This window comes from Hyla sarda, chromosome 4, assembly GCF_029499605.1.
Source record: "Hyla sarda isolate aHylSar1 chromosome 4, aHylSar1.hap1, whole genome shotgun sequence".
Lineage (NCBI taxonomy): Eukaryota > Metazoa > Chordata > Amphibia > Anura > Hylidae > Hyla > Hyla sarda.
Genome location: NC_079192.1, coordinates 76,519,419 through 76,547,120, shown reverse-complemented (window position 1 = coordinate 76,547,120; position 27,702 = coordinate 76,519,419). Strand labels below are relative to the sequence as shown.

At 41.4% G+C, this 27,702-nt stretch overlaps 1 protein-coding gene across 3 annotated transcripts in view; it reads right to left on the bottom strand.

The window, feature by feature from the left end:
* ANTXR1 (ANTXR cell adhesion molecule 1) overlaps window positions 1–27,702 on the bottom strand; it is a 172,475-nt gene that overhangs the window by 110,769 nt on the left and 34,004 nt on the right. The window contains exons 1-7 of one of the 3 annotated variants that reach the window (XM_056571413.1): window positions 23,380–23,498; window positions 18,161–18,232; window positions 16,422–16,493; window positions 14,262–14,343; window positions 8,400–8,433; window positions 5,303–5,382; window positions 2,327–2,395 (exon numbers count right to left, since the gene is read on the bottom strand). In XM_056571413.1, the coding sequence (XP_056427388.1) occupies window positions 2,327–2,395; window positions 5,303–5,382; window positions 8,400–8,433; window positions 14,262–14,343; window positions 16,422–16,480 (324 nt within the window). In that variant the 5' untranslated portion in view covers window positions 16,481–16,493; window positions 18,161–18,232; window positions 23,380–23,498. Of the gene's footprint in view, window positions 1–2,326; window positions 2,396–5,302; window positions 5,383–8,399; window positions 8,434–14,261; window positions 14,344–16,421; window positions 16,494–17,612; window positions 17,733–18,160; window positions 18,233–23,379; window positions 23,499–27,702 lie in introns of those variants that run through there. The other 2 variants (XM_056571412.1, XM_056571414.1) reach the window with 2 other exon arrangements.

Below are 27,702 nucleotides of genomic sequence, written 5' to 3'. Positions count from 1 at the left end.
GTCCTGAGGTAAAAGAACTACAATATAGGTGCATTATTATGCCCTTAAATCCTGGCCTCATCACTAGTCTAATGATCTTGCAGTATCCTAGTACAGATCCTGCTACCTGGAACAAGCTGGTTGTTGTATGGCTGCAGTGTTGTTACCCTGTGGTATTTCTGTCATATTACACTGTGCATTCTTATGTGTTTCTTCTATATACTTTGTAGATATACTGATATTCTGAAATGTGGTAAATCTTTGTAAACCCTTACAAATGAGGTCCTGCTCACTAATATTACTACATAAACATTGCCTTACAGAAAATTCTGGTGTGTGGGAGGATCTTTCTTAGCCCAATCTTCTTTTTAGCCTTGAGGTTTAATTCCTGTCAGCCCCTCGGGGTGAGCAATGAGCTGCTGTTAAGCCCTCCAGACTAAGCACATGTAGTCTGGTCTAGATAGGCCTTACATAAACAGGGACCATTTGCGGCCATCACCAAGACTCCTGTAAAGAGCTTACAAATTCTGGATCACTCCTGAGTCCTATCTGACAAAGGGGCACTCCACTGGAAAACATTTTTTTAAATCAACTGGTTTCAGAAAGTTAAACAGATTTGTAAATTACTTCTATAAAAAAAAATCTTAATCCTTCCAGTACTTATCAGCTGTTATATGAACCACAGGAAGTTCTTTTCTTTTTGAATTTCCTTTCTGTCTGACCACAGTGCTCTCTGCTCACACCTCTGTTCATGTCAGGAACTGTCCAGAGCAGGAGAGGTTTGCAATGCGGATTTGCTTCTACTCTGGACAGTTCCTAAAATAGACAGAGGTGTCAGCAGAGAGCACTGTGGTCAGACAGAAAGAAAATTCAAAAGGAAAATAATTCCCTATGGAGCATATAACGGCTGATAAGTACTGGAAGGATTACGATTTTTAAATAGAAGTCATTTACAAGTCTGTTTAACTTTCTGGCACCAGTTGATTTAGAATTTTTTTTTTTCCAGTGGAGTACTCCTTTAAGGAGGATTGTCAAGAGGCTTTAAGGTGAAAATATACAAAGCTTATCTAAGACCTGATTGGGCTTCCAGCCTTGCCTAGAGACATTTTGGCATTATACATCTATTCTAAGACCTGAAGCTCATGTATCGTGAATACTTTAATACTACAAATATTATGCACTGGAAACCAACCAGTAAAGATTCCCCCAGTTAAGTTATTTTAGAACAAGTATTTATGTCACAAAGACTAGAGGAGAAAATACAGTAGACTGTCCACAATGCCACATAAATGATACTGCATTTGGTTAAATAAGTACCTTCTCATATCGGTATGTAGTGATACACTGTTATGTTGTCTGGTTGAATCATTGCACTATGGCAGTGGTCTTCAACCTGCGGACCTCCAGATGTTGCCACACTACAACTCCCAGAATGCCCGGACAGCCATTGGCTGTCCGGGCATGTTGGGAGTTGTAGTTTTGCAACATCTGGAGGTCCGCAGGTTGGAGACCACTGCACTATGGTTATGGGCACCCTACATTCCAACCACCATGCATACTATAAAGGGTGTCCTCTGAAGTTGGCCTTAAAGGGGTATTCCGGCCATAGACATCGTATCCCCTATCCAAAAGATAGGGGATAAGATGTCTGATCGTGGGGGGCCCACTGCTGGGACCCCCCGCAATCCCTGTGCAGCACCCACATGCTATGCTGAGCTGCTGCTCTGTGTTTCTGGGACTAGAGACATGACGTCACGCCACGCCCCCTCCATTTATGTCTAAAGGAGGGGGCATGGACATGAATGGAGGGGGCATGGCGTGACATCTTGAGGGGGAGTGGCATGACATCTTGAGGGGGAATGGCATGACATCACGTCTCCAGTTTAGTCAGGAAACAAAGAGGTTTCCGAGACTGGAGCAGCAGCCCAGCGGCACCCCCCCCCCCCGGGTATGGCCAGAATACCCCTTTGACTAAATGAGTCCTAGATAACATTGGAACAGGTTGGATTGCATGAAATTAGATCATCGGACTCTTGTCATATCACAGTCTTGCAACTGGCACATTATGGCAGCTTCACTGGGACTTTATTAAAAAGCTTTAAAAGAAGAGAAGCCATTGATTGAATACCTGCCAGCAAAACAGCCTGCAATACATCATCTGCCTCCAAGTAATATAATATTTCTCAATATACACTTCTACAGATTTGTGTATTTGTGTCATATTTTTGGGCTACAGCCAGACAAAGGTGGAATCAGGAGAAGAGTGACTGCAAGGCATGAATTCAGCTCATAACACTAAGGGGATTATTTGCTCCTAAACTTCACAGCAGATTATACAACAGAATACCTGCGTCTCATTGAAGTCTTTAACCCCCACACAATACACCTGGGCTCCCAATTCACGGGATCGGTTAGCCTAAAACAACAGAAAAATAGCATTAAATGTCAAAGTAAAGAATTAAAGTGAAGCTTCATCTATTACTAATGCATTATTTCCACTTAATTTTCAGTTTCTTTTATTCTGTACTGTAAAAAAATCTTCTGCTACAGGGAACCATACACAGGCAGGTAGGGGGATGCTAAACATCTTATATTAACCTTATTGTTTTCTACTTAAAGGGGTACTCCGGTGAAAACTTTTTTTCTTTTAAATCAATTGGTGGCAGAAAGTTAAACATATTTGTAAATTACTTCTATTAAAAAATTCCTTTCTTTTTGGAACACTGATGACATCACGAGCACAGTGCTCTCTGCTGACATCTCTGTCTATTTTAGCAACCATGCATGGTGGCTCAGTGGTTAGCACTGCTGCCTTGCAGTATTGGGGACTTGGGTTCAAATCCCACTAAGGACAACAATAAATAAAGCATTATTATTATAATAAAGTCAGCAGAGAGAACTGTGCTCGTGATGTCATCAGAGAGCATTCCAAAAAGAAAAGAATTTCCTCTGTAGTATTCAGCAGCTAATAAATACAGGAAGGATTAAGATTTTTTAATAGAAGTAATTTACAAATATGGTTAACTTTCTGCCACCAGTTGATTTAGAAGAAAAAAGGTTTTCACCGGAGTACCCCTTTAAAGTTCTTTAGACATAGCTTGTGTTATTATGTGAAACGTGAGCTCTCTAATATCTATCGCTCATTAGCATATACATATATAAATAATCTAAATAACAAATAAGTGTGTATTTCTTGCATTGAACATTATGATAAAGTGGTTGTTCTTTCAAATTAAATGGGGTTTTGGGAGCCAAATTTATTGATGACCAGGGTAGGTAATCAATTGTAGCTTGATGGTGGTTCCATTCAGCTTTGGAGACAGTCAGCTCTATACATTGGGGGAGATTTATCAAAGGATTTAGACTGGTTTTTCCCATCTAAATTTGTCGCACAGAAAGTCGCAGTCTAAATATGTGTGACTTTTTTGCGACTTTTGCTTTAGTGGATTTTTAGAACATGATGCATTTTCTGCGAAAAGTCGCATTGGCCGAAAGTACGTTGAAATGTCAGACCGTGCTGGAGCAGGTTTAAATACAATCTAAACTATAGATCCCGAAGTCTGTGTGCAGAATTTATCAAGAGCCATGCGACTTTTGATAAATTAAGCGCACAATAGACCGGCCTAACACTCTGTAGGTTGGTCTATATTGATGCGGGAAATAGACAACTTTGATAAATCTCCCCCATTGTATAGTGATCGTGCTGGTTCTGTTTGCTCTCGGTCCTGATCTCTGTGTTTCTGGGGATAGGTCATGTAACACCAACGGTTGGCAGCGTGTTCCGCTGCTCACCTCAGCTGAGCTGCACGCTCGGCTTACCCTCCTTGCTGCAGACTCCGGACATCTTCCTCTGTACTGTCACTGGCGACAACATATTATGGTGCACGCACGCAGGCACAGGGTGCACGGATCTGTGGGCATCCCTAATTTCTGTCCTCTTTTAATCCCTGCCAGGCACTATTTTTATTACAGCACATTCCCTCTTACTGTGGTGCCTGAGCAACAGTGTAGTTTGACTACTAGCGAATCTTATCTGATGTGTTCCCATGTTACCTTACTCTGCCTCTGTCTGACTTTGTTTGTACCTTGCTTATTCTCCAGTGCATGATCAAGACTGTTGACCACACTTCATAACACCACCTGGCTACTTCTGAGCTACTCAGTTCTGCTACATCAGACTATCAACAGTCTCAGTTTGCCTTTCCTGCCTATATTCCTGGTGCATGGCACCACAGCGTTCTGTCCTGCCTGGCCAGCTGCCACCTTATCAGGACCACTCTTGCGTTAGTGACCTGATATCTTCCCTGCAGCAAAAGCAGCATAAAGGGTGAAAATCAGGGGAATACTTAGTCTCCGCTCCCTAGTTTGGCCCAAAGTCAAACTGGTAAGTGGAGTTAGAGGTCATTGATACATTTAGCCTGGAAAACCCATTTGAGGATTTCCAAAAAGGGTCATATGTCTACCCAAGCTTACCATCCCCTTAAAGGGGTACTCCGCCACTCGATGCTTGGAACAAACTGTTCCAAACGCTGCAGCCAGTGCTGGGAGCTCGTGACGTCATAGCCTTGCTCCCTCATGACGTCACACCACTCCCCCTCAATGCAAGTCCATGGGAGGGGGCGTGATGGGGTGAAATTTGTCAATCGTGTCGTAGGATGCAAAAAGTCGCCTAAACTCTGACAAAATATGCCAATAGTACGAAATTTATCAAAATAGGGGCCAAAAGCAGAAGACTACATAAATTTAGAGCAATCTAAAATATATGGTAGATGTCTGTTTCTTCTTTATGGCACTTCATGGCTACTGTACATCTACACCAGTACTCTGTGCCAAAAACACACTGCAGCTGGTCCAGAAATTCGCAAATATACACCATTCCAAGCAGAGCTAAAAAAAATAAAGGCTTTCTTACATGATTCTAATATTACAGCCTTCCTTAGTACTCGTGTGAAATTTACCACACATTGTGCTTACATTTCATAAGTTTCCCTCAACACCACAAACTTCAACGCAAAAAATAAATAAGTAAATAAATAAATAAATGTAAAGAAAAGCAACTACACAAAAGAACCAATGATATATTTCACTCCCCATGTATTTATGGCACAATTGATATGAATATTTTGGTACATCTTGCCTGACATATCTGCTCAATAAACATGTCTTAATGTGATTGTATTCTAAACCATTGGTCTTGAAATATTGGAAAACTACAAATCCCAGCATGCCCGGACAGCCGTTGGCTGTCCGGGCATGCTGAGAGTTGTGGTTTTCCAACATCTGGAGACTACTGTAATCTAAACTAATGATAATTGATCAGTACCTCTCGTTCTGCATAATAAAAGAGATCCTCATGTAGCTCTCCATCTGTTAGTGCGATGATAACACTTGCTGTCCTGTATCCTGCACAGATCAAAACATAAGTTATGGATTTGTCAATCACCTATAGAAAAAAGGTTCTTAAAAATCAATAAAAAAAATTATTTATATATATATATATATATATATATATATATATATATATATACACACACATGCATATATATATATATATATATATATATATATATATATATATATAATTCCCAAAAACAGGGCGGCACTCCAGCAATCCAAGGTAAAAATGGTTTTTATTCACCCAAAGTGAAGAGCAACATTTCAACCTACTCAATGAGGTCTTTTTCAAGCATTGAGTAGGTTGAAACCATTTTTACCTTGGATTGCTGGAGTGCCACCCTGTCTTTTTTGGGAATTGCATTGCTTGGGATTTATTGGTCAAGTCTAACACAGGACTGAGGCCCCGCTTGGATCCCGGGGTTCAAAATCCCACACAGTGCCACTCTTACATCTTTATTTTATATACACACACACATATATATATATATATATATTTATTTATATAATTTATATATATATATATATATATATATACATATATATATATATATATATATATATGTATATATACACATATATATACATATATATACACACATACATATATATATATATATATATATATATATACTGTAGTGTGTGTATATATATATATATATATATATATATATATATAAATATGCATTTGCATATATATATGTATACATGCATATATATATATATATATATATATATATATTAAAGATGTAACTTTACACTATATATATATATATATATATATACACATAAAGGGGGAGATTTATCAAAACCTGTGCAAAGGAAAAGTTGCCCAGTTGCCCATAGCATCCAATCAGATCGCATCTTTCATTTTGCAAAGGCCTTGTTAAAAATGAAAAAAGCGATCTGATTGGTTGCTATGGGCAACTGGGCAACATTTCCTCTGGACAGGTTTTGATAAATCTCCCCCATAGTGTATTTTTATGGTAAACAGAATGCTGCTTCATTGACAGGTAATATAATCCAGTATAACTCTCTGTATTTCGATGTTTAAACTGGCAATTTAAGCCAAGTTCTTGAATAAACTATAGGCTGAGACTGCTAGGCTGAGAGTTTTTCCTCAGTTCTTTACAAGTGCCAACATTTTCCGGCTGACAAAAATATACTCTAAAATACAAATTGACTCGCTTTTGAGTGCATTTTTGTCTTCAGCTTTAGGTTCTAATTGACCCTATTAAATCGGTCTAATCTTCTTACGTGGAATAAGTGACATCTATATCACATCTTCTGGCATATTGAAATTGGTGCAAAAAATAGAGCAACATTAGCCCTGATTTACTAAGAGTGGAGTGTAGTTTTCTTTGTGGGTTTTAATTCCTTACAATTTTCCCCCCACGGTATTTACTAAGGTTTCCCTACATTCTGCACTTTTCCCTACATTTTGCTTTTTTTTACACATGCTCTGTGTCACATGACCCTATGTAAGAATACGGTATTGTATTCTGATGAAGAGTCATCTTTTCCCTGATTTTCCAATACACCTGAAATCACTTTAACTACTTGCTACCTGCTTGTTTCTCTATATTGTTTGAAGATTTTGCTGTGCAGTGTTTGATCTATATTTTTGTGAAGTCGTGACGCAGAGCGTGGCCCGCATTTAGTATGCAACTTTTGCCAGGATCAAACAAGTTCGCTCAACATTAGCTCCTTAAACATTAGCTGACTTGTTTTTAAAAGGTGCAGGCATCTTGATAAAAGGCGACCAGTTGCTCCTGGTGCAAACGAGTGCACCATACAGGCAAAAAGAAAAAAAAGAAAGAAAGTTGCACATGTTAATAAATTAACCCCATAGTTTAAGTTACAGCCAGTATCCCCACTGAACACAATAAAGGGATACCCAGTGTAAACCCAGCCTAAAATTTCAAAAAGGTGTCCAATGATAAAAGGGTTAACCCTTGAATAAATATTAAAGGGATTTGTCAGAAATGTCACACACCTGTTTGCAAGCTTAAATTGTAGTAAATTTGGCATGTGGGGACAACCTTCTTAATATGAATCCACTGCCCCTCCCTGCCCAATCTTCAAGCGTTGTCAAAAAGTCACAAAAACACAATGTAGCAATGATTGCTTCCTTATATAAGGCTGCATACGGAGATGACTGTCAATCACTGATTTGGATGGCCCACTGGACTCCTAAGCATAGAATCATAGGGGGAGATTTATCAAAACTTGTGCAGAGGAAAACTTGCCCAGTTGACCAATCAGATTGCTTCTTTCATTTTGCATAGGCCCTTTAAAAAATGAAAGAAGTGATCTGATTGGTTGCTATGGGCAACTGGGAAACTTTTCCTCTGCACAGGTTTCGATAAATCTCCCCCATAGACTCTTGATCTATGTGCTATAATCAATATTTTCCAACAAAACTTTATATCAATCTGTTCAGCTACTTTTCCTCTATACCCTGCTGCTGTCTGGTCACAATGCATGTTCAAAGTGACAGGTTTCAACTGGTACCAGAGAGTTTAACAGATTTGTAAATCACTTTTATCATTATAGTACTTATCGTCTGCTGTATACCAGAGAGGAAGTTCTTTTCTTTTTGAATTTCTTTTCTGTCTGACCACAGTGCTCTCTGCTGACACCTCAGGAACTGTCCAGAGCAGGAGCAAATCCCCACAGCAAACCTCTCCTGCTCTACACAGTTCCTGACATGGACAGAGGTGTCAGCAGAGAGCACTGTGGTCAGACTCAAAAGAAATTCAAAAAGAAAAGAACTTCCTCTGGAGTATACAGAAGCTGATAAGTACTATAAGGATTAAGATTTTTAAATAGAAGTAATTTACAAATCTGTTTAACTTCCTGGCACCAGTTGAATTTAAAAAAAATGGTTTTCCACCAGAGTACCCCTTTAAGTTTTACACTAATATTACTTTGTAGGATTGTAAGATAGCTGCAAAGAGTAGAGCAAAAGTAGACCTGGTGTAAGAGAGGCACATAAAATATATTAGTGATTATGTAGGACATACCTTTGTGACTCTCATGATAAATCTGTTCACTAGCCTGGATAAATCAGACAAAATCAAAATTATTTTAGTATCCTGCTGACAGAAAGAGAAACAAAAGTACACTGGTTAGTTTTTCCTCGCCACTGTTGATCAGTTTCCCTGTCATATCTGCTTTCATGCCTTTGTGATACCCATCACGTTAAAGTGTGGCCCAATCAATGGCCCCTGCAGTGTCATGTGCCCGTCCATGGTGACATCACCACAGCTGCCTGTGATTGGCCAGCCCTCATGATGCATCATCCATATAGATGAGAATTAGGGAGAGGGAAGAAGGTGCCTCATGTGCGGGATCAGCAGATCTTGTGAGTGGGGGGAAGGGAAGTAATCCCAAGCCGTTTACCAAAGTTGGTTGTGCGCCCACACACAACAAGGTCTAGCGTGAAGTGTATAAGTCGGTCCACTGCAGCCTTCCTTAGTAGAGTAGAAACGAGGATGAAATCACCATAAAAACAGGAGTTTCGTCCGGCGCAGAAAGGAACCGTCAGAAGGCAGGATAAAATCAAGGGATTTATTGAATGCAACGCGAAACGCGTTGCATTCAATAAATCCCTTGATTTTATCCTGCCTTTTGGCGGTTCCTTTCTGCGCCGGACAAAACTCCTTTTTTTATGGTCATTTCATCCTCGTTTATATAGATGAGAAGACATTGTGCCAGCTTAGGGACCCAAATAGCTGAGGGACCCAAATAAACTAAAAAATATTGTAAAGAATTCTTAAAGGGGTACTCTAGTAAAAAAAACTTTTTTTTTTTTAAATCAACTGGTGCCAGAAAGTTAAACAGATTTGTAAATGACTTCTATTAAAAAATCTTAATCCTTCCAGTACTTATTAGCTGCCGAATACTACAGAGGAAATTATTTTCTTTTTGGAACACAGAGCTCTCTGCTGACATCATGACCAGCTCTCTGCTGACACCTCTGTCCATTTTAAGAACTGTCCAGAGTAGGAGAAAATCCCCATAGCAAACATATGCTGCTCTGGACAGTTCCTAAAATGGACAGAGATGTCAGCAGAGAGCACTGTGCTCGTGATGTCAGCAGAGAGCACTGTGTTCCAAAAAGAAAATAATTTCCTCTGTAGTATTCAGCAGCTAATAAGTACAGGAAGGATTAAGATTTTTTAAGTAATTTACAAATCTGTTTAAATTTCTGGCACCAGTTGATTTAAAAAAAAAAAAAAAAAAAGTTTTCCACTGGAGTACCCCTTTAAAGTAGGCATATTGAAAAGTTCAGTATTCTAAAATTTTGGGCAGAAAGATTTGTGTTTCTTATTCCCAACAAATCTCTAAACATCCTTATATCTAGGGTTTTCCATCAATTTCTATTTTAGGTTATGGGCTTAAAGGGGTACTCCGCCCCTAGACATCTTATCCCCTATCCAAAGGATAGGGGATAAGATTTCAGATCGCCGTGGTCCCGCTGCTGGGGAGCCCCAGGATCCCCGCTGCAGCACCCCTCTATCATTACAGCACAAAGCGAGTTCGCTCTGCACGTAATGACGGGCAGTACAGGGGCCGGAGCATCGTTATGTCACGGCTCCGCCCCTCGTGACATCATGGCCCACCCCTTTCAATACAAGTCTATGGGAGGGGGTGCGGCGGTCGTCACGCCCCCTCCCATAGACTTGCATTAAGGGGACGGGCCGTGATGTTACGAGGGGCGGAGCCATGACGTCACGCTGCTCCGTCACCCGTATCGCCCGTCATTACGCACAGAGCGAACTCGCTCTGAGCTGTAATGATAGCGCGGTGCCGCAGTGGGGATCCCGGGGGTCCCCAGCAGCGGGACCGCGGCGATCTGACATCTTATCCCCTATCCTTTGAATAGGGGATAAGATGTCTAGGGGCGGAGTACCCCTTTAAATATTTAGTAAGATATACCTATTTGATAAAAAAAAGTGCTCTACTTGTTTAAGTGGTTCTTTAAAGCTTGTCACATAAAATACATATCAACTCACATCATGTTATAGAGCAGGAGGAGCGGAGCTTTGTGCAAAAAGATTCTATATAACTTGTAAATTATTTGTTTATATTCCTGTTCATTCTGGGTTTAGGAGTCCGTTGGGTGGTTCTACTTAGAACTGCCTACTGGACTCATAAACCAGAATAACCAGAGATTTAAATGAACGACATACAAGTTAAACTGAACTTTTTTCACCAGACTATATATTAATGTGCTACATAATGTTAGGAGATTAGATTGCAAGTTTAATGTGACAGGTTCCCTTTAAGAGCAATTATAAGGTATAGTTTGGCAACTTTTAGATTAATGGGAAGAAACCATAGAGATTGGAAAGGCATATTAAATATATACTAAGCCTAGGACTTCAGTTAGTGATCAGGTTTTGGTAAGAACATTTCAGAAAGGTTTAAAGGGGTACTCTGGTGGAATTTTTTTTCTTCAAATTAACTGGTATCAGGAAGTTCAACAGAATTGTAAATTACTTCTATAAACATTTTTTATCCTTCCCTTACTTATCAGCTGCTTATCAGCATTCTACAGAGAAAATTGTGTAGCGTTTTCCAGTCTGACCACAGTGCTCTCTACTTACACCTCTGTCCATGTCAGGAACCATTCCTGACACGGACAGAGGTGTCAGCAGAGAGCACTGTGATCAGACTGGAAAGAACTACACAACTACCTCTGGAGCATACAACAGCTGTTAAGTACTGGAAGGGTTAAGATTTTTTAATAGAAGTAATTTACAAATCTGTTTAACTTTCTGGCACCAGTTGATTTACACTTTTTTTTATTTCCACCGGAGTACCCCTTTGCCGTATTTATCAATATGGTTTATGGACTGAAGGCAATGGTTTTCATTGTATTTACACCAGAAAATGTGCATATATATATATATATATATATATATATATATATATATATATATTATCTAACTTCCTTAATAGCTTAGTCCAGTGGTCTCCAGACCACTGTGGACCTCCAGATGCTACAGAACTTTAACAAGTATGCCCGAACAGCTGGAAGTTGTAGTTTTGCAACAGCTGGAGGCCACTGGCTTAGACTATGACCTAAGATGACCCAGCTCCAGTGCCCAACTAAGTCCTATTGTAAAACATCAGATGGGCAGTGAAATTACCACATTTTTGGATCAGCCCATTTGCAAAGTGTGTTACTAATTACTGCAGATTTTGGGAGGATTTTTGGCCCAACCTTTTAAAATAACAGTCATGTAACCCCCGGGACCATTACCTTTCTATTATAACATTAGAGGGAGGAATGTAGTATTTACCATGCATAAAAAACTGGGAGCAATTTCATCCTAGTAAACAACTAGAGAAATAGACACATACAGATGCTACCCCAGGGCTACAGAAAGCTCTGTTGATGAAATTCTGTAGTGTGCACTGTAAAGTGCAATCCCATTTAAAGGAATGGCACTCTGCTGCACAGGAACTTCTGAACAGAATTTCTTTGCTTGGAAATTCTGTAGTGTGCATGGAGCCTTAGGCCAAGTTCACACTGTAATTCAATTTTAAAATTCCGCTTGGAAATTCTGATTCAGCAGAGTCCCATGACAGTAGTATTGCCAAGCCCTTCTTACCATAATAATGACAGACACCGGGACTGGATTGAATTGGCCATAGCAGCTGTTTTATTATAAATGAACATTATGCCAAAACATATACATAAAAAAAACTAAACCTGATCTCAACCCACACAAGGTCCATCTGACCTGGAAAAGGTGGTCCTCAAAGCACAGCCACTCAACTGGTGGTCCCCACACTTCCCTCCGGCGTAGGCTCTTTACCTCCAGCCAATCCCACTGGCTCAGAGGCAGGTAACTAATAACCTCAGGCCTAAGCCTCCCATCTCTCTTGGAATTCCAAGGAACCATCAGCCTTCAACCCTTAACCGCCTTCCCCAAAGGAGTCCAAAACCCACCAGGTTCCCTCCAACCACCTTTTATGAATACCAACTTCCAGGGCCCCCTGCCTCCCTTCAGACTGCTGAGACATCAAAATGTAAACGCCCGTGTGACCAATCACCCATTCCCAGCACTCAACTAACCCCCAGTATAAGACATCCTCCCAAGCTAGACTCCTACCGACCCCCCAAGGGAACCCATTTCCCCCCCACATAGAGGAGAGAAATCTGCACTAAACATAAAGGACAGGAAGATGGAAGATTAACCTAATTCCAGCAGGACACCGCAAAATAGCTGTCCCCCTCACCCTTCACTGCTTTATATATCCCCCTTCTTATCCACACCTTTTTTGCTCCCCCCCCCCCCCGTTCTCTCTGCTCCAAATCCCCCCCCCGTTTCCTTAACCAAATATTTCATCAAACCCCTTATTCACTTTCTCCTCCCCCTTTTACCCTCTCCCTGAACCTTAACACTTGACCTCCCCAGTAACTCTTTAACCTCTTCTATCCCAGTCATGTCCAACCCTGTCATGAAGTCCTCCCCGTAGCTAGCACATTAGTCTGGCCTAACTCTACTGGCAATGGGATTCCACTGCACAGTGTACACTGCAGAATTTTCAAGGCAGACTTTCTGCCAGGAAAATCCGCTCAAAACACTTCAAACTTGTTCAATGTTCTGGCTGATTTCAGCTCCGTAGACATTGCCATTTTTGGCCGCACTCGGAATCAGGCCTTAGGCTATGTTCTGTGCTTCCACTCAGACTCTGTTCTGCCAAGCTTGTAGCAGATTTTTTGCAGTTTTGTGGGTTCCGTGTGGAATGTGCACAGAATTTGTGCTGAATTTATGAAGAATTTCATGCACTTAACAGACAGGTTCTAGATTGAATTCTGGAGAGTCCCACTGACTCAATTCCACAAGAGGAATTGACATGTTTGTTCTCTTTTCAGGATCTGGAATGCAGAATTTCTGAAGCAGAAATTCCACATTGTAAAATCTGCTGTGTGAATGGGATAGTGGAAATTCCATTAACCACAATGTAAACTTCATGTAACAGAATGTCCAAGCTGAATTTTTCTGCCAGATTCCGCACGCAAATTCCGCTGTGTGAATGTATCCATAGGCTTCTGTGTTTATGGGTTTATAAATCTGTGTTGTGGGCTGGGAAATGCAGCGTAAAATAGGAACTATAAATGTCTAATAAATGGTCGTTTTAAATTTTATGGCTGGAATGACTGTTTTTTTCGTCATGTCAGTCCAAAAAGAGAATCAGAATATATTTTACAGCTGTAAGAATTCTTGCCCTAAAAAATGTGTGCGCGTGCTAATAGGCAAATAGCCAATTTTGGCTTGTTTTTGAGCAGTAACAATGCCATTTTGCAGGCATTCCACAGGCCCCCCCCCCTCCCCCGGATGGCCATTTGTTTAGAGAGTTGGGTGATGATGTCACGTCCATGCCCCGCCCATGACGGGCACGTCCCCTCAATCTAAGTCTATGGGAGGAGGCGTGACGACCATCATGCCCCCTCAAATAGACTTGCATTGAGGGTGCGTGGACATGACGTCACGAGCGGGCGTGGACGTGATGTCATGAGCCTCCACCCCGCATCGCCAGTCATCTGGCAGGGAGCGAAGTTCGCTCCATGCACCAGATGTCTGGAGTTCCGCAGCAGAGATCGCGGGGGTCCTTTGGATAGGATGTCTAGGGGCGGAGTACCTCTTTAAGGTGTTAAGGAACCATTCAGTCCCACAGCTAATTCAAAACAGTCTGATTGTGTTCATTTAAAGTACTACATGGATATATAAAATATAATTACTGTAAAACCCAAGATGTCACATGACTCGTAATATACCGTAAGTCTTTTACAGTTGGATTAGGAAGTGCTCCAAGGACGTTTACTCTTATAAACATGTCTGGAAATATTTCATATTTATTCTTACCCTCTGAATTCCCTCATGCATGTACGTGTCTCCACCAGGGAGAACTTTCTGTAGGTCCTCCAGCCCCAGCTTGATCTGTTCTCTGTGTCAAAAAAAAAAACAAGGAAAAAAAATGAGTAAATGTTTTACTATAATGCTTAGGGTATACTTAGGCTTATATTGCACTGATCCGTGTGTAACTCAGTGAATGTCCAATAATTCCTCACTCCAAAATATATCAAGCACTGATGATTAGTGAGGTGACAATAAAACTTCACTTTTATTCTTATCCAGTCCTCCCGGTTGAACCAACTGTTAAGCTGGAGATACAGACGCGGAATCAAGTCCGGGATATTAGGTTCTTTAGTAATAAGTCTTGCACAATGTATCTATAGGACTATACAATTGTAGAGAGAAAGGAAAACTAGGGCGACTCACCATGTACGTATACTTCGAACTTCTTTATTAGTCCATCAAGGGTATAAACAGTGCAAGACACGGGTGGACAGAACACGGGGGGATGTTCGTTCGGGGCTCCGGTGCCGTTTCGCAAGATATGCTTCAACTGGCCCAACTGTAAAGACTACATGGTTCGAAGTATACGTACATGGTGAGTCGCCCTGGTTTTCTTTTCTCTCTACAATTGTATATTTGCATTGGACTTTGCCATTACCAGTGAGCACCACCAGACATGGTTTAGCCAGCAGAGGCAGTGGATGACAGGTGCTAGTGATTAGGCGAGCTGTGCCAAGTTTTTCTCTACTATTGAATCAAAACGGGGTGACCGTAAATTCAGGAGTTAGTCCGGTGCAGAGAGGAACCATCAGGGAGCCAGATAAAATCAATGGATTTATTAGATGCAACGCGTTTCGCTGCGCATTTACGGTCACCCCGTTTTGATTCTACTTCTACCCAGGAGGGCTGCAGTGGACCAATACTTATATCCATTCTACTTTACCTTGTTGTGTGTGGGCGCACAACCAACTTTGGTAAGCGGCTTGGGAATTACCGTCCCCCTCCCCCACTGACAAGACCTGCTGATCCTGCACATGAGGCGCCTTCCTTCCTCTCTCTAGATTTCTACTATTGAATGGTATCTATAGGACTGTCACCTTTGGGATAGAAACCAGCTACCGGACATCAACATATGCACAGATATGGGACATTTGGACATAAAGAATACTTAGGTGCGGGACAGTGTAAAATGTGTTCCTAGTGATTGCAAACGGACTGTAAATAACATATATCAGGCCAATGAAATAAGACCGACCATCAACGATCCAGGTATAATGAATAGGATTCGTTGAACATGATGTGCCGATGTAAATTAGCACATACGTCAATAGTGCATTATATATGTTTGCTCAACCTATTATTTTAGTGAAGAGATCCGTGAACTTTAATAATTACAACCAGATGGCGGCCTAATTATTTATGCGCACCATTTTTTGACATTTTTGATACTTACCGTATTTAATATTTTTTCACAGTTTTGTCTTTTAACTGGATAAGTGTCATCTCACTAATCATCAGTACTTGATATACTTAGGGCCCATTCACTAAACAGAATTTCTAAATGGAATTCCGCTCGGAAATTCTGATATAGCAGCCTTCTATTGTTTTCAGTTCAATGGGGCTAATCTGTTTCCAGACTACTCAATGAGATTTCTGCATGGAATCTGCATTAAAAAGTATCACTTTTTTTTCTCAGAATGCAAACTTACCATTCCACAAGGCTGTTTTACAAATATGCACAGAAAAAAAAATCATCTCTTTGTAAACTACAGCACATGCCAAGAAAAACATTAGGACATAGATTTCGTACAGGTTCCATGTGGATTTAACATGGAATCAAAGCCAAAATTTATAAGAAATTTAACTGTGTGAACATATTCTTAGGCTGGGTACAGAAAAAAATACAGCAGTGGAAGCTGCTCCAGAAATCTGCAGCAAATGCGCCTTACCAGAACATGCTCTGAGGCTTTGTTCGCACCATTTTTGAGCCTTATTTTCTGCAGTAAATGGCTGAAAAATATGGACCAAAAGCCCAAAGCTACAATGCCAGACACGTCCACTGCTCACAAATATAAAAAAGTGTTCTATAATGCATGGTTTTACAGAAGAAATTAAATCTAGTTAAGCCTTCTCACCAAAACGCAAGTCTAGAGTTTTACTGCTCACCTGTCATCTGTCAGATGCATTAAGGTAGTTCCGCTTGTGGAGAATACAATGAAAGACATTCGAAGCTGTGGGCTATAAAGGAGAAGAAAACACAGGAAATTGCTTCATGACTTCTTTCTTTTGGCTAAATGTAGAAGCTTTAGTCTAATCCCCCAACCTCCAAACAGTAGGATACCTGATGTACCGGACAGCACATGTAAGCACTTGAATTATTCAGCTTTCCTCCTTTTGGGTCTTTTGGCAAGCAAGAAGCACTGGGCTCATATAGAAGTAAGCTGAATAGATACCACTCCATCCGAGTCCATCTCCTCTTTTACAGAGCCTCTCAAGTAAAAGGCTACCCATTTGTGCAGGATCGCAGCAAGGTCAACACTACCCGTGTACACCAAATGGATGGAGACTGAGAAGCTGTCCACCTACACACTCTCTACTGGACGATTGCCTACAACCCCCCACTGAATGCTCTTCTCGGACCTATGACATTCACTACGCTACTTTGGAGGACATGTTCCTCTAAGGTTCCCTCTGGTCACCACATCCTCACTGCCAAAATCTTTTCTCTCACACCCACACTAGGATGGTTTGACCACTGCCATGTCCAACCCATCGTTCCAACACAGCCTCTTTGAATTGGATTGTAGATCCTTACACCTGCAGACTTGTAGACTTAATATACTCTTAATATACTCTCCCTGGTCTCTTACATCTTCTTTGGGACTGCCCTAGAATCCAGGGCTTTTGGGAAAAAGTACATCCCTAGCAAGGAAAGTATTGAGCTGTGATCTCCCGTTTACCCTGAAGTCCTGTCTTTTCAACAACCCCATTTATGTGAAGCCCAGATTACACTTTACTTGGATATTCTTTTGCCTCCTACTAAAGGCAGCCACAAGCTCTCTCAGAGTTAGGCTGCTTTCACACTATAAAATTCATCCGTTTTACAGATCCGTTTGATGTTCCGTTATGAAAACCCTGAAAATCGGCCATTAAATGTCCGTTAGAAAATCCCATACGTCTGTTAGAAAATCCCATTATAGTCTATGGTATTTTTACATTATCCGTTTTAATCCGTTATAGCCTGTTATGAATAACAGACGTTATTTTGTGATGGAAGATAGTAATGGGAGAAATAGTGCATGCACTGACTGGCTGTCTGGTACAGGGAGGTATTACATGTTCTGTACTACTCTTTACCTGTGCCAGGGTTAGCTGCTCCAGGTGAGAGCAGCTCCATGTTACTTTTTTGGGACACTGTGTACTGTACAGGACCCTGAAGAAGCTCCTGTGCCCTGTTGAACTGCGGTTATTTTATGTGACCTTGTTTGATGTGGGTAATGTACTGTGAATTAAGGGCTGTATGCATAAATTTTTCCCGGTTATGTTTTAATTGTTAAAAACACAGTTAAACAAAACAGAAAACCAAATTTGTGTGTATGGAGGCTGTCTATTCCATGTACCACATTATACTGCGATACCTCCATTCAGCATCTCATGTAGCATACCATACAAAATTATATGCCTCCATATGAATGAAAGAAATACCGTAATCTATGTGGGTACAGTAGGGAACCAAAGACCCTTGGATAATGTATTATAATTTGTCTGTTTTCTGGAGCTCTAATACTGCCATGTGTATGAGGCCTAATAGTGCTGTTCCCCGTTCCATTTAACCATTGTCCTTGATATCAATGACACTTTTTTGTGGTTTGAAAAATAAAATAGTGGTGTATAGGGATACTGACCTGATAAATCTCTCTGTTAAATGTTCCACAAAGTCATAGATTTCACTCCAGTGGTGAAGAACACTGCCAGACCTATAGAGAAACAAGGTTTATGAAGATTATTACTGTTGTAGATTGTTTTACAATAACAGGCTGGTGTAGACCCCAACCTTTTCATAAGAGGTAAAAGGAGAAAAAGCCCACCAAAATTTGTTAGAAATACCCCATATATGGCTCTAAACTGTTGCCTTGAAACACGACAGGGCTCTGAGGTGAGAGCGCCATGCGCATTTGAGGCCTGAATTAGGGATTTGCATAGGGACGGACCCGGATGCAAGAATTACACTTGCCTCCAATACCAAAATTACCCTATGGCAGTGTTTCCCAAACAGGGTGCCTCCAGCTGTTGCAAAATTCCCAGCATGCCTGGACAGTCAATGGCTGTCGGCAACACTGGGAGTTGTTGTTTTGCAACAGCTGGAGGCTCCGTTTTGGAAACAGTGCCGTACTGACATTTTAATATTTTTATTGGGGGGAGGACTGTGTAGGGGTATATGTAGTGTTTTACTTTTTATATTTTGTAAGTGTAGTGTAGTGTAGTGTAGTGTAGTGTTTTTCACATTTGAAACTGCAAGAATGCAGAGGAAAAAACTTGGATCCTCCTGGTGCTCGCCCGATAAATGAAGAAGCCGCGAAGGACAGTGGATAAATGTTCACAATTCTTTAATCAGCGCTAGAGACTACGCGTTTCAAGGGGTGGGACCCCCTCTTCGTCAGGTCATCTGAAGAAATGGGGTTACAAATTTTGGGGTGCTATTTTCCTATTTTCCCTTGTGAAAATGAAAAATTTAGGGTAACGCCAGCATTTTAGTGAAAAAAAATATTTTTTTAATTTTTGTTAAGGCTCACTATACCCCCTTGTTACATTCCGTAAGTTTTGTAGTTTCCAAAATGGGGTCACATGTGGGTATTTTTTGGGTTTATGTCAGAACCGCTGTAAAATCAGCCACCCCTGTGCAAATCACCAATTTAGGCCTCAAATGTACATGGCACGCTCTCACTCCTGAGCCTTGTTGTGCGCCCGCAGAGCATTTTACGCCCACATATGGGGTATTTCCGTACTCAGGAGAAATTGCGTTACAAATTTTGGGGGTCTTTTTTTCCTTATAACTCTTGTGAAAATAAAAAGTAAAGGGCAACACCAGCATGCTAGTGTAAACATTTTTTTTTACACTAACAGGCTGGTGTAGCCCCCAACTTTTCTTTTTCATAAGGGGTAAAAGGAGAAAAAGCTCCCCAAAATTTCTAGTGCAATTTCTTCCGAGTACAGAAATACCCCATATGAGGCCCCAAACTGTTTCCTTAAAATACGACAGGGCTCTGAAGTGAGAGAGCGCCATGCGCATTTGAGGATTAAATTAGGGATTGCAGAGGGGTGGACATAGGGGTATTCTACGCCAGTGACTCCCAAACAGGATGCCTCCAGCTGTTGCTAAACTCCCAGCATGCCTGGACAGTCAGTGGCTGTCTGGAAATGCTGGGAGTTGTTGTTTTGCAACAGCCAGCGGCTCCGTTTTGTAAACGCTGCCGTACAATACGTTTTTCATTTTTATTGGGGGGGGGGGGGGGGCAGTGTAAGTGGGTGTATATGCAGTGTTTTACCCTTTATTATGTGTTAGTGTAGTGTAGTGTTTTTAGGGTACATTCGCACTGGTGGAGGTTTACAGTGAGTTCCCCGCTAGGAATTTTCGCTGGGGCGAAAAATTTGCCGCAGCCCAAACTTAAAGCAGGAAACTTACTGTAAACCTGCCTGTGTGAATGTACCCTGTACATTCACATGGGGGGCAAACCTCCAGCTGTTTCAAACTACAACTCCCAGCATGTACTGACAGACCGTGCATGCTGGGAGTTGTACTTTTGCAACAGCTGGAGGCACACTGGTTGGAAAACCTTCAGTTAGGTTCTGTTACCTAACTCAGTATTTTCCAACCAGTGTGCCTCCAGCTGTTGCAAAACTACAACTCCCAGCATGTACTGATCGCCGAAGGCCATGCTGGGAGATGTAGTTATGCAACAGCTGGAGGTACACAACTACAACTCCCAGCATGCCGAGACAGCTGTTTGCTGTTTGCGCATGCTGGGATGTGCAGTTTTGCAACCTCTGGAGAGCTAGAGTATAGAGACCACTGCAAACTATGGCCCTCCAGATTTTGCAAAACTACAAATCCCAGCATGCCCAGACAGCAAACAGTTGTGTGGGCATGCTAGGAGTTGTAGTTTTGCAAGATCTGGAGGGCTATAGTTTAGAGACTACTGTATAGTGGTCTCAAACTGTAGCCCTCCAGCTGTTGCAAAACTACAAATCCGAGCATGCCCAAACAGCTGTCTGGGCATGCTGGGAGTTGTAGTTTTGCAACATCTGGAGTGCTACGGGGAAAACGAAAGGACGGGACGGGGAAAACGAAAGTTTTTGGGGGTAAAATAGGAAAAAACGGACGTTTTACTTTTTTATTGGGGGAGGGGATTTTTCACTTTTTTTTTACTTTTACTTTGACATTTTTTTACATTTTTTTTTACACTTGAATAGTCCCCATAGGGGACTATTCATAGCAATACCATGATTGCTAATACTGATCTGTTCTATGTATAGGACATAGAACAGATCAGTGTTTTCGGTCATCTTCTGCTCTGGTCTGCTCGATCACAGACCAGAGCAGGAGACACCGGGAGCCGCACGGAGGAAGGAGAGGGGACCTCCGTGCGGCGTTATGAATGATCGGATCCCCGCAGCAGCGCTGCGGGCGATCCGATCGTTCATTTTAATCGCGAACTGCCGCAGATGCCGGGATCTGTATTGATCCCGGCACCTGAGGGGTTAATGGCGGACGCCCGCGAGATCGCGGGCGTCGGCCATTGCCGGCGGGTCCCTGGCTGCGATCAGCAGCCGGGATCAGCCGCGCATGACACGGGCATCGCTCCGATGCCCGCGGTTATGCTTAGGACGTAAATGTACGTCCTGGTGCGTTAAGTACCACCTCACCAGGACGTACATTTACGTCCTGCGTCCTTAAGGGGTTAAGGGGTTAAAGGGGTACTCCGGTGGAAAACTTTTTTTTTTCTAAATCAGCTGGTGCCAGAAAGTTAAACAGATTTGTAAATTACTTCTATTAAAAAATCTTAATACTTCCAGTACTTATTAGGTGCTGAATACTACAGAGGAAATTATTTTCTTTTTGGAACACAGTGCTCTCTGCTGACATCATGACCACAGTGCTCTCTGCTGACATATCTGTCCATTTTAGGAACTGTCCAGAGCAGCATATATTTTCTATGGGGATTTTCTCCTACTCTGGACAGTTCCTAAAATGGACATAGGTGTCAGCAGAGAGCACTGTGGTCATGATGTCAGCAGAGAGCACTGTGTTCCAAAAAGAAAATAATTTCCTCTGTAGTATTTAGCAGCTAATAAGTACTTTTAGGATAAGTACTAGTAAGGATTAATATTTTTTATTAGAAGTAATTTAGAAATCTGTTTTCCATCGGAGTAGCCCTTTAAAGGTTAACACCAGAACAGGTTAAATCTGTGAGGTTCCAGTTCCCAGACCTCAGTGATTGACCACCAGGGCCAGCAATATGACATTTTTGGGATCAGCAGAATACTAATAACTAGACTTACACAAATCAGAATTTTATGGCTGTGTATTATATGTGTGGTAGCCCTCGAGGGGTGTATGGTGGTGGTGGTATGGAATATGAGGGGTTAATGTTAACCCTATAGTTCGTGACGCCAGGCTGAGGGCTGGTATGCTGAATCAATGTTCCGGCCTATCGCCACCCTTCCCAGTAACGATAGGTGCATAAAATAACTGAAGGTCCACTTTACTGAAGTGCTTGCAATATCCACGGCACACTCTATAATTAGATTGTTCAGCCGTCGCCGCAAGGCTCAGGCCTAACTCACTGCATTAGCTGCTGCGCAGATCCTTCTCTCATGACAGCCCACGAGGTAAGAGAGAGAAACATGGCCACCGCTCCCTTATATGGGCAGGGGGCGGGGCGAATCTGATTGGTTCGAACATCTGCCATTCACCATTACATGGTGTAATGGGATTGCTTAAGTCACAGGGCCTCCAAAGGTCCTTAAGTTTAATACCATAGAGTTCACAGAGTCACGTGACCCGCAGGTCCTGCAATGCTATGGAAACAAGTAATTAACCATTTATTTACATATATGCTATTCTATTTAAATTAAACTTTGCATAAAATACCGATCTATAAACTGAAATAGAGGTGACTAGGAGTAGACTGGATGACAGGGATCCCTACGTCTCAGGGACTCTGGCTATGGGGATGCATACATAAATAGGTACCGCATAGAATGCGGTACCGGGACACCACATATGTTATCACTGTAACTTTAGATTTGTGTAGTCCTTCTAGGATTAAAAAAAATAAAAAATAAAAATATAAAATAAAGAAAAGTCAAGTTATTTGATCAAATCACTTTAGTTGCCCCAGAAAACTTTTTTTTATTATGACCTCAGATCCTTGGAACTATAAGGACCCAAAGTGTCAAGAGGACAATGAATCCCAGGCCTCCATATCCCCTACAGTACTGTTTATTCCAGTCATTCTGGCCAACTTTATAGCTGAAATACATCATGTGGATTTAATGAGTTACCATAAATATTGTGAACTCTAAGCTGCTGACTGCGCAGATCATTCGAGTGTCGCTGCCAAAACATGCGAGGAAAGATTAGGAGACAGAATAGTTCTGTATGGAATCCGATCCACAAGGAAAGCTGTTGCAGTCTCAATGATAATGTGTGGCTACAATGTGTTCCTGGTAGGGTCCTTGCGTTACTTTCTAAGGACACTTTAAGAAGCCAAGTGCTCCATATAAAAGTAAAATGGAATATAGCCACATAGCCAGAAATGCATTTCATTGCCATGATGCCAGTCTACTCTGGGCACTGCCATCATATTAATAAAAGACTGTATTGATATCTGTTATCATAAAAAATCCATAAAAAAGTGCACATTAAAAAAGGAGGCTAACATCATGTCTGAAGACGCAGCTCTTTGGAGACTTCTCGCAGAACAGCTGGAGAGCCTAAGGCTGCCAATGTTGAATGATTAAATCGAGAAGTCATTTGGCTCCAATAGTGAGCTCAGTTATTTTCACTTTTAACGTTAAAGGAGTCCTATGTTTTCTTAACAAGAACCAGGATAAAACCTACCTGTGTAGTTTGCTAAGGGTTGATCTCACCCATTGCAGTAGAAAAGGGTGTCACCAACATTGTTTGTACAACCTAGCCTGGTCAGTGAGTGCTCTGCTTCCTGTCCCACTGCAGGCCCAGGCGTTGTCTACGTGGCAACTGCCAAGCTGGCAGAGAGCCGGTCCGACCGCTGACCAGGACTCTTCACCTTGGAGCCGTGGTGGAGGCATTTCAATTTACAAGCTTCTTACACATGTTGCATAGTAAACTATTCAATCTACGTAAGAAAATCCTGTGAGCCTTCATTGTCGCTGCCATGTTCCAGGCAGAGAGCAAAATGTTGGATGAGTTGTCACCGGGGTACAGTCTGTACCCCTCATAGAAAGGAGGAGGGGGGAGCAGGTGGGATAAGGAGTCTCACACAGACATATTCAAACCAAATAGGAAGCTCCTTGACTGTAAATGTACTTATTGTGCAGATTTATAGACACTTGCGAGTACTTCCATCTAGCTCTCAGTCTAAATACCATCTGGGTCAGTAGTGCCCAGGGGCTACCTTATAACTGCACCCTGTCCCTATTCACCCTCCTGGATTGTGGAGTTTGCCCATCATGGGTAGGATGTCCAGATGTATAAGAATATGTTGTGGAAGTCTACATTTTGATATGGTCTTTTATCTACGGAACCTATAACATAAATGCTGTGGTGCATTAGAGAGCACTTCCTAGATGAGAAGAAGAGCCAAAGTCCCCGTGCTACATTAGAGGACAGCCATATTATAAATGGGTTTAACACCATGAAATGCATACATCACATCCTTAGTTTATACATTATACATGGCAATAGCAGCCTAACACCAGCACATGATTTCTTAAAGTCATATACCCACATATGTTGAGGGGAAAGTCAAGTCTGCTCCTTACATTCACCTTTGGGAAGAGTTCTCTCATTTAACCTCTTAAGGACGCAGGGTGTACCTGTACGCCCTGCGCCCGGTCCCAGTATATAATGTGGGGTCATGCCGTGGCCCCGCATCATACCGGGTCGGTCCTGCGGCTAATGAAAGCCGGGACCTTGGGCTAATAGCGTGCGGCACTGATCGTTGCACTGCGTGCTATTAACCCTTTAGATGCAGCGTTCAAAGTTGATCACCGCGTCTAAAATGAAAGCTTCCCAGCAGCTAAGTCGGGCTGATGGGGACCATCATGGTGAAATCGCGATGTCCCGATCAGCTAGAAAGCGAGCGGAGGTCCCCTAACCTGCCTCCATCGCGTTCAATCGGCGATTGATTGCTCCAAGCCTGAAATCCAGCAATCGACCACCGCAATCGACCACCGATAACACTGATAACACGGCAATGATCTGTGTAGCAGATCAGTGTGTGCAGTGTAATAGCCACTAGGGGGGCTATAACACTGCAGAAAAAAAAAAGCGGGAAAAAAAAGTTAATAAAGATCATTTAACCCCTTCCCTAATAAAAGTAAGAATCACCCCCCTTTTCCCATTTAAAAAAACAGTGTAAATAAAAATAAACATATGTGGTATCGCCGCATGCGGAAATTTCCGAACTATAAAAATATCCCATTAATTAAACCGCACGGTCAATGGTGTACGCGCAATTTCCAAAGTCCAAAATAGCTAATTTTTGGTCATGAAAAAATTTATAAAAAGTGCTCAAAAAGTCTGATCAATATAAAAATGGTACCGATAAAAACTTCAGATCACGGCACAACAAATTAGTCCTCATACTGGCCCGTATGGAAAAAATTTAAAAGTTATAGAGGTCAGAAAATGACCATTTAAAATGTATAAATTTTCCTGCATGTAGTTATGATTGATATGAGTGATGAGGAAAAAATTTAAATGCAAAAACGGAAAAAACCTGTGTCCTTAAGGGGTTAAGTCCATTTGATCACCAAAGCATGGCCTGGGCCATCTTCTACCTATATGGCAGCTGTTTATTCAATCTACAAACTTTATAATTTTTTTTTTTGCCAGTATTGCAGTAGGGTCACAAACACAATGACCATCACATGGTCTTTTTGAAAATCCCAACTGTATAACTCACATTGTAACACTACATAGAAAAATATATTTAAAGCTTAAGAAAACTCTTTAAAAGCTATGTAACAGTCCAAATGGTACTGTAGATGTTCTGGCTTTTACTGTATACTGCCGGTCCCACCTTTCTTATTGGACAATATGAATAACAATGAAAAACTTGAAGAGAATATTTGACAGCTTGTCAGAAGGCAACGATTGAATGATATATATTTATTTGGTCTTTGCTTTCAGTCTTGTTTTATTTTAAAGCCTTTTTTCTTACTGTACCAATGTCTTAGACTCCTATGACTGAGAGCTCCATGGCTCTTAAAAAACAGAATGCAGCCTGTGCATGATGTCTGCATTCACTTGGACTTTATAATGTTTTGCAAATAAAAATTGCAATTTTTATCAAGAATGTTGGACCCTCTAATCCTGAACCATCATTATACCCTAGAGTTATAATAGCATTGTCCTTCCCTTATCTACTTGCCATCTTTCTGTAATAAAACCTGTGTCTCTAGTCTGGCCTCCAGTTATGATCTATGCTTTTTGGCAGTGTTGGGAAATCTTCTCGCTGGCCCTTCATCTGTGTGGTCATGCAACTTTGATGTTACATGGATGTCTCATGTTTCCCAGAAACACTCCTGAGACGTCTCTTCTATAGAAACTTTTTTTTCCCCTCTTTCCAGTAACAGTAATAAAATCCACTATGGAACCAGCAAAGGCATTTCTGCTTTTACAACAATATTGGGTTCTGCTTCAAATGTCTTTCTATACAGTACTCAGTCTTGGCCTATTAACGTCTTTAACTAAACCACTTTACACACTTATTGTACACAGCTCATCTTTCCCGCTGAAGATAAACCATACGTCTTCTAACATCTGAACAAACAGTCCTAAACACACTCCTATATTTGACTGGACTTGTACAGGTCATTTTATGATGCTTCACTTTACAGGTACTAGACCTGACAACATTTACTGTTGGGAAATATTTTTCTCATTTACACAAAATGATGTCTAGTACCTAATTTATGTTAGGAACCCCAAAATAGTAAATTTTCATTCAGTACCTCATTGTTTTTGTATCTGGCAGGTTAACAGTCCAATTTTATAGTTACATTGCCTGCACAAAATTCAACAATTCACAAGTTGAACAGAACCTTATGTTTATTTTTTCTCAATGTGGGTTATTTTGCACTAAGTGTAGCATGTAATATGTTAGATATTTTCCTTACAACATCTCATGCAGGTGCATAACTATACAGGGTGAAGAGGTAGCCACTGCCATTGGGCTCTGCTGCTTGAGGGGGCCCCAAGGCACCTTTGCCCCATAGAAAGATGCCAGTACTACAAATGGCACATGGTAGATGTGGGGCCCTGTTACAGATTTTGTTCCAGGTCCCAGAAGTTACAGGTCATGCCTCTAATCTAATGGCGGGTCAAATTGGTTATCCAGCTCTTAAAAACTGATGGCCTCTTTTCAAAGGATAGACCAACGGAAAACCTAATTTTCATGGCCTAAGTCCCAGCACCCTAGCCAATATGCTTTTTGTAGGGTTTGTGGTGCTTATGCCACCACTGCACCCTCTTCAATGTTTACATTGGCTGCAGACTGGTTCATACTTGCAAACAGTGTACTTTGTGTAGCAACAGTTCAAGGAATTGCATCATTGTCCAGTTCTGTTGCATGGTACAATGCTGCAGCACCTTGCCAATGCTACAAATAGGACAATGTTGGCAAGTACGAACATACATGCAGTTGATGAAAACATTGAAGTGGCTTCAGCACTCACAAGAATCTTCATCAGCAGTAACCAGGCAATAGCGGAATACAAAACATTTTATGAAAGTTGTAGTGACTGGCACAACAACATTTTCAGCATTTAAAATGCCAATATGACGCCTCAATCTGTTAAATGAGGGCAACACACTTAAAAAGTACTTGTCACCAAATAAACTTTTCTAAACTAACTAAGGCTATATATGTTCCCTAACTACTCCTAACACCACTCCCACCCTTAAAAAAAATTTAGGAGCTTCAAAAAGCTCTGTATCATACCTTTATTCTTGCTTACATAGTGAACTCTTCCAGCAGGAGAAAGTCATGCCTGCTGGGGGACCACTTCCACCCTTATATGGTTGCAGTGCTATGATGAATAGAAGACCTCAGGCTCTGTGCATGTTTCAGTGAGGCTCTATGCATGTTTCAGTGAGGCTCCTTGCAGCCGTCAATGAGGCTCTGTGCATCTTTCAGTAAGGCTCTATGCATGTTTCAGTGAGGCTCTTTGCATGTTT